General features: G+C 49.1%; 1 protein-coding gene and 1 long non-coding RNA gene across 2 annotated transcripts in view; one reads left to right on the top strand and one right to left on the bottom strand.

Annotated features, from left to right (window-relative positions):
* LOC111730446 overlaps positions 1 to 798 on the bottom strand; it is a 1173-nt gene extending 375 nt beyond the window's left edge. The window contains exon 1 of the long non-coding RNA XR_002776698.1: positions 738 to 798. This is a non-coding gene — a long non-coding RNA (uncharacterized LOC111730446). The remainder of the gene's footprint in view (positions 1 to 737) is intronic.
* The window catches only part of CUNH16orf62 (chromosome unknown C16orf62 homolog), a 102614-nt gene that overhangs the window by 63508 nt on the left and 31309 nt on the right, over positions 1 to 7797 (top strand). The window contains exons 25-28 of the mRNA XM_023521746.1: positions 1505 to 1568; positions 3853 to 3951; positions 5486 to 5563; positions 6375 to 6489. Coding sequence (XP_023377514.1) covers positions 1505 to 1568; positions 3853 to 3951; positions 5486 to 5563; positions 6375 to 6489 — 356 coding nt within the window. The remainder of the gene's footprint in view (positions 1 to 1504; positions 1569 to 3852; positions 3952 to 5485; positions 5564 to 6374; positions 6490 to 7797) is intronic.

Consider the following 7797-nt stretch of genomic DNA (forward strand, 5'->3'; position numbering starts at 1 on the left):
AACTGGGCATACTCCTTACACGAAGGACTGTATTTGTTCGGCATGCAATGAGGTTCAGACCTATCCACTGGCCTTACCTTTGCGTCAAAGGCCAAATGATCATTCCTTTGCTTCCTAGCCCTTTTTCCCGCCACATGTTTCCATGTGACCACGCTTAAGCCATTCTTATTTGTGGCTGAAATTCTAGTCCCCAAAGAATTTTTAAATACAGCCGCTTGATTCACTGGAAAATGTTACAAGCATCGAGAAAATTGTTTTAGAGCTTAACAAGATGAATTATGTATTTTTTTCCTCTGAATTTTAGAATCTTTATTTCGTGACTTTGTGCTTTCAACTTTATGGGTAGTTATAAACAAAATATCAAGGCTTTTCATAATAAATGGAACCGATAGAGTTTGGTTGGACAAAATAAAAAAACAAAGCCACAGAAAACATCTAGAAAGGCACTTGTATTAGTAGGATATCGGGTGTTGGCCTAAATAAAATAGGTTTGTTTTCCTCTTACTAAAAATACAAGGCCAGAAGGTAGAGGTAGGGTAGCTCTGCTTTAGCATGTCACCCAGGAACGCAGGTTCCTTTTGTCTTGTAGCTCCACCATACCTCTGGGACGTTGTCTTCGTGTTCCTGGAGGAGGCTGACCGGCCTTGACCATGTCCGTGTTGCAGCTCGTGGGCATTGGAAGGCTCATACATAGCTCACATTCACATCCCATTGGCCAGAACGTCATGTGGCCATACCTGGCTGCAAAGGAGGCTGGGAAATATAGTCTCAGAGGATGAGGAGCCGTAGCATATTGGAGGAATGTGTGAAGACTCTGCCAATACTTATATCCCCCTAGAACAAACCAACAAACTAAAACCTTGATTCTTGTTTTCTCTGGGCTCTCAAAACTTTTTTAGAATAAATATGGGGAACTATTTATAGGTTTTCACGTGTATAATCAAAACTATAAGGCCTTGACATTTTCTTATTTATAATTGTATTAAATTTGTTGTTAAATAGAAATGATTGAATTTAAGATGCATCCCCAAAATAAGAGGGATTGATGGATGGAGAAGGGAAAGGATAGTTATGTGATAAAGCAAATATTATAAAATACTATTGATAGGATCTTCGTGGCTGAATATGTGGGTATTCACTGTAAAATTCTTTTCAACTTTGCTTTCTGTTTGAAATTTTTTTATAATGTTGAACAAAAGTTCTCTGATATACAGCATTTGAAGTGGGACCTTTCTGCCCCCAAAAGAGAAAGTTACCTTCTGTTTTGCCATTAATAGATAGATCTTGAGAATAGCGTCTTTGAGAGAGATGAAACACATTTAACTTATATTAATTTAGATTACATATTTTCATCACAGGAAACACAGCCTGTTGGGAGTTTTTTAAATCAAGAAAATGCAAAATGTTCCTCCTTGTTAAATTGCTTAGTCCTTACATATATTTTGTTCTTTTTAGAAACTCATTTATTCCCTCAGTGTTAATTATGAACAATTATTGATTTCAGTGCGCTCACTCTCGAGGACGAGAAGAGAATGCTGGCATGTTTGATTAATGGATTTATAAAAATGGTAAGTCTCGAGGAAGGCGCTTCAGTGCTCTTGGAAACGTGATGTAATTGTTTACCTTCACGCTGGGGAGAGCAGTTCACATCGTGTTCTCTGGTGCTCTTCATTTTTATTGAGATAAGATGGAGTTAGAAAACATGTGACATTAGCCAGCATTTCCCCAGGGGCAGAGGGAGCCAAGACAAACTGACCTCAGGGAAAAATCAAAAGGAGAGGCGGGAGGGAACACTTACTGGTTCCTGTGACAAAGCCCCGGATGGAACCCTTTGCAGAGGCAGCTGGACTAGGGGTCTCTGCGGTGTCGTCAGGGCCTGCCGCCTGTGCATCTCTGGCTCGTGGCTGAGCTCTCAGTGTCCTCCCAGGCGGCCCGCTCCCCTCGAGAGCCACAGGCTTCCTCCCAGCTCTGCAGCCTGGTGGGCAGGGCCGCAGCAGAGGTGCTGAGATTGAGTCCCTTTGGGGTCATCTGGGTCACTGGCCCACCCCCGAACAAAGTGCTGCTGTGAGGGAGGACGGACACACCCACTGGCCAGGCCTCGGGAGACACGCACACACCTGGGCAACCGGAATCACGTGGTCTGGGACCGGCAGGAGGGCTTTTGAGACACCAATGTGCTGCTGCTCATCAGATGGTGAAATGAGGCCGAGTGCCGAGCGTCCGCTCTCTATTCATCTAGTTTCCCACTGCTGCATGGCAGCTCACCCCAAGACCTAGTGCCTTTAAGTAACAGTGTTTTGTCAATCCTTACAATTCTGTGGGTTGGCTGGGTCACAAGGCTGCTCCATGTGGCAGGACTTGGGGCTGGAGGGTCCGGGATGGCCTCGCTCATGTGTCTGGGGCCCTGCTGCTTGCTGGCTGCTGGCTGCTGGCTGGAGTGTCTCATTTCTCATCCGCATGACCTCTTTCTCTCCACTGCCCGCCCTCCATTCAGTCGCCTCAGCTGAGCTCTCTTACTTGGTGACGGCAAAGGCAGAAGCTGCAGGGCCTTCGAAGGCTGAGTTTAAGCCGTCTCAGTGGCTGGCGCTTTGTCCGACTTCATCCTTTGGGTCAGAGCAAGTCACAGGGCCAGCCCCGTAGAGGGGAGGGAAAGCAGACCCCGCCTCCGATGGGAGGAGTCCACAGGGACACCGAAAGGACAAGCAGAGTGGGAGGGATTCCCGGAGCCTCCTTTGGGAAAAGCCCGCCATACCATCCTCGCCAGAACACCCTTTGCCTTCATTCTTGGTGTGCAAAGCCAGATGCCGACTGCTGCCGGTTTCCTGTTGTAACAGACATGTCAAGACAAAGGCTGACCGAGATGAAAATAACTAGATGGCTTTAAAAGAACCTTGGGAGTGTGACTCATGAAAATAACTAGATAGCTTTGACAATAACCTTGGATACGTGACTCACTCAGCAACAGGGGTTGTTTGCACGATCCACCTAACTTTGCGGGCAAAATACCAATTTTGATAAAAATTCAGTATTGGCCTTCAAATCCCCACATTGGGAAGTATATACCAATGGCTTTTACCAGCAGCACCTCCCGTGCCCTTGGAGTGATTTGCTGATCACATGGCATTTACTCCTTTTCTGGCTTTGTCTGAAAGCCGCTGAATTATAATGGAAAAGGAGGAGGAAATAAGGCATGAAACACAGCAGCGGTGATGGAAGCAGGAAGCAGCAATGCTAAGCCTCCTCTGGACAAAAACGATGGCCGTAGCAGTGAAATTTGTCCTACTGCCCAGCTGTTCATAAACTGGAGGAAAGAGGCGAGGGGATTGTGAATGGTGGAGAAACTTCCATCTGGGGCCCCTACAGCCACCGTGAGCTGCCGAGGTGGAAGCTCGGTGAGGAAGCAGAATGGGGTTGCCCTCGTTGGGGACACTCCTCTGATGAATGGCTCCCGGTAACCACGTTCATGTTCTGCGAAAAGGCCACAGCTGACAGAATCCCGTCACTTCCTTCTCGTCTGGGAAGCTCTGTTTACGTTTCGAGATTCTGTCCTGTACCCTTTGGCCTTTTGGTGTTCTACTCCAGTGCCCACGTCACAATGATGAGGTGGCAGTGATAATGTCTCAGCTCTGCCGTGCGAAGTAATGTCAGGTCTAGTCAGGGTATTTTCCAGTGAGTGAGTGTGTGTGTGCGCGCGTGTGTGCGTGCATGTGCGTGCTCGTGCTCACATACTCTTGACATTTCCACCCATACCTGGGGGACCTTTGGGGGCTCGGCATCACAGCACCCTCCCTGCCCCCATGGAGCTCACAGTTGCCTAAGAGACGTTGTCAGCATCTCTCTCCTTGATTGTAGGTTTCCTTTGGCCGTGATTTTGAACAACAGCTGAGTTTTTACGTCGAGGCCAGGTCGCTGTTCTGCAATCTGGAGCCTGTCCTCGTGCAGTTGATTCACGTAAGGCTTTTCATTCATTCATTTGTTCTCTAAACATTTGTTGAGCATCTATCTGTCAGGTGCCGATTTTAATCTGAGATTCTTCTGACCCTCCCCCCCAACCATATGGCTTCTGATCCCAAAGTATGAAAGGTGTTTTCTCAAAGTTGTCAGTAAAATCTACAACTTTGCTTAAGTCTTTGGATGGTTTTTAATGGACCTCTTTTTCTCCGAAAACGTGTTTTCATTTCTGCGTGCCAGTAGCAAAGAGTTAGTGAGTTGCACTGATGACTTAGTTACAGAAATACTAAGCAGCGTCTCCCTTAGGTCGTGGAGCCTTTCAGTAATTTGTCATGGTGCCTTCAGGCCAAAAGAAATATATAATAGTTCAGCATGTTAAGAAGCTAGGCCCAAGCAGCTGAAGTATTTATGCGCTTACAATTTGATAGCCCTTTGAAACAATAATATACATAAATTGAAAGAAAAATAATAGATTTTAACCTCACTCTTGAATAACCATAATTATTTACTCAAGAAGTGTATCTACCCACCGGGCACTGCACAGCTTCGCAAACGTTGGAGTCACATTGGACGTCACTACCCTTGTTTTCTGTTCCACGTCGATTTTTGCACAGTGCTTGCTTTTTATCACGGCAGTTGCCGAAAACCCAGTTTTGCAAAGGTGCGATGTCACTGCAGGAGCGTCGTGCATTCCGGTGCTGAATGTGTGAGCCGCCTCTCACCAGAGCTTTGCCCAGTGCTCAGCAACTGAGCATTGTGGTGTTGTCCTTAAAAAAATGTGGAGGGGCCTCTGAGAGTTTGCCTCACACTCTAGAGGAGGGTCACAGTACACAGTTTGGGAACCATCAGTCCAAACTTCTCATATCTGTGCAGACTCCCGAAGGCTCTTTAATTGCTTCGTGTAAATTCATGGATGAGTAGCTTTTTTATGTATCTGTTTGCTGGTTATCAGGTTATGTAGCGATACTAAACTTAAGACCTACATGTGGAGACTTCATCCATAAGGAGAGGCGATGGCACCCACCTGAGCTGGGTCAGGAGTAGGTGAGCTGGTGACTGCACAGCTCGTAGGGCAGCCCCTGCTGTGCTGCGTGACGCCGTGGCTGCTGCTGCCACCTTCCTCATGGCTCTCGTTAGCATTGCCTAGCTGCATCGTGCGGCTTACTCTCAGATTCGGAGGTTTCTCCGAAGACCCCTAAGATCCTAAACGTAGTGTGTGGGATTTTTGGAAACGGAGTAAGTGAACCCTAGCTGTTCATCAAACCAGAAAATGCTCATTTGTAATACCAGTTGGCAGGCATGACTCACTCAGTAAGTGCCTTTCATTCTGCTCTCTTGGAGATGTTTGCTCAGGCCCAGATGGAATCGGGTCTGATGACCCCCTTCAGCACGTCAGGGTTCAGCGCTAACCAGTCTCAGCCCCACGCTGTTCATTCTCCTTGACTTGCCTGCAGTTAAGGTCCGTTTCTCTACGGAAGGCGTGCGTCAGCCATCATTGCATTAGCCTTTCTGTTCTACTCTCTAACAAATCTAGAGCGTGAACCGGTTGGCAATGGAAACGAGGAAAGCGATGAAGGGGAACCATTCCAGAAAGACAGCCGCGTTCGTCCGGGTATGCTGCACATAAGGCCCGCAGACTTTGAACCCCGGTGGGTGGTTTTGCTTGCGAGTTCCTAATTTGCTCTTCCCAGAACAAGACGAATGTGTTACGGTAAGAATGGTTTTGTATCGATTTTCCAGATGATCTTTTCCTCGCGTATCTACGGACTAACCAGTTTTCTTAACGTTTTCAAAAGAAACGATCAAAGGAGTCTGAATTTGGATACGCGCAACGGGGAGTTGGCCGAGGTGGATGTGGGTTTGTGCGCCAGCCCAGTCGTCTCTGTAGTCGTGCCTGGGTCTGGAAGGCCTTGTACCTTTTTTCTCTCTTGGTCAGTTCCCAACTTTGAAGAAAAGATTTCAGCTACTTAAGCAGACTGCTCAGAATTTTATCAAAGCAATGCGTATCTATAGTTTCACAAATGAAATCCTGTCCAGCAGACGTCAGTGGCGCATGAGCATCTCCACCCTGCCCTTTCTCCCCTCACCCCTGGCTCCTCAGCCACCTCAGCCTTTTTCTTAGGCAACTTCTTCTTCTAGTTACTTCCATTATTTAAAGTAATCGGTTTAAATAGCTGCTTTTTAACCTAATATTAGCTGTTACCTGTGATGACGGCTGAGGATTTATTTTTCATACACCATGACTCTCTTCATTTGTCCCTCCTCCTCCGTGAGAGACGGACACAGCAGAGGCGAAAGGGAGAAATCAGGGCTCGGAATGGGGAGGTTACATGTTTTTGCGTGAAAGTATACGACGGATGAGAACGGGTGCTAATCCACCGCGACGGCATTGCCCGTGTAACCTGATGTCCGCTTCCTCCTAGGCCTGTGTCGCCTACTGCTTCATCACCATTCCCTCCCTGGCGGGCATCTTCACGCGCCTCAACCTCTACCTGCATTCTGGTCAGGTGGCCTTGGCCAACCAGTGCCTCTCCCAAGGTGAGCCCGTCACGCCAGCGTCTCCTCTCCGGGCGTCCCTGGCGGCTCAGGAAAGCCGACTTTGCAGGGGCGTGTGGCCTGTGTCGGGGAGAGAGGGATTCCTCAAGGAGCTGTCAATAAATGGGGAGTTTTAAATCTGTCGCTTTTGTAGGAAGCACAGCAGACGTGCACACGTGTATAGTCAGACAGATGACAGAGTGGGATATTCTCCTGCAAGGAACTTCTTAAGTCTGTCGCAGGCAGACTGGGTCAGGCAGCTCAGACCTCTGGGCTGTGTGTGCCTGGAGAGTTGTAGAAGTTAGGGGTGCTTCATTGCAGCAGATTCGTTTGTTTTTCGTTGTTGATATTTATTTGAAACTCCAGAGACACACGAGTAGAATCTAGTAAGTACAGAATGAATACTGTCTGCAGCTTGCAGTTAGGGCTGACAGTTCTGCTCAAGGCGCATGTCCGTACTAGGTACAGAAGCTGTCCCGGAGGTAAGGGTGTGTGTGAGTGGCTTATTTGGGAGGTGACCCCCGCCAGTGTCACCTGGGTGATGGGGAGGGGAAGGGGGAAGGCAAGGAACCCAGCAAGGAAGCCAGCTGCACAAGGACACTAACTCTTTGCTAGCGGGCAGATTATTCTGTGGGCAGCTGAGGTCCACCCCTGCTGGGGACCTCTGGGAGGAGGGAGAGTCTAGTGGCCTTGGTGTTACCCCACCTGAGGCGGAGAGGACAGCTTCCTTATGCTCTCCCCCCATCCACCATTGACTGAGGGCTGCCCTGGGTCGTCAGCTTCCTGGCACTCCGACCCGCTCTGCACTCCAGCCAAGAGAATGCCCTCGGCGGGTCACAGTGTCTGCTGCAGGGTGCCCTCCTCACCCCCCGGGACAGGGCGGGCCAGGTGCGTGCAGGCACAGCCCTGGCAGCCCTGCAGCAGGCACCTGTCCAGCAGGCCGTAACAAAGACTAAAAGGAATCCTGGCTCCATGTGTGGAGCATCGGTCATGGGACAAGCCCTGTGCACGTACCGCCTCATCTCATCTTCCCAGCGGCTGCTCGAGACCAGTTCCGTGGTTAGTACCCCACTCCCCAGTTGAGAAAACTGAGGAAGGAATGGCTGCGGAGCCGGCTCAGGGCCACAGCCAGCACTGACCCAAGGCCACGTCCCTTCACCCACCCGGTAGATGGCGTGGACCGTGCAGACGGCCAGGGGGCTTCAGTGGATGACGCGGTGGTCTGTCCAGCACTGCCGAGGGAGACGGCTGCTTTTAGCGATGGTCCCCCGTCCCCCACGCTGGCTTCTTTTCTGGTCTTTGAACATACTG

This window comes from Pteropus vampyrus, unplaced genomic scaffold, assembly GCF_000151845.1.
Source record: "Pteropus vampyrus isolate Shadow unplaced genomic scaffold, Pvam_2.0 Scaffold314, whole genome shotgun sequence".
NCBI lineage: Eukaryota > Metazoa > Chordata > Mammalia > Chiroptera > Pteropodidae > Pteropus > Pteropus vampyrus.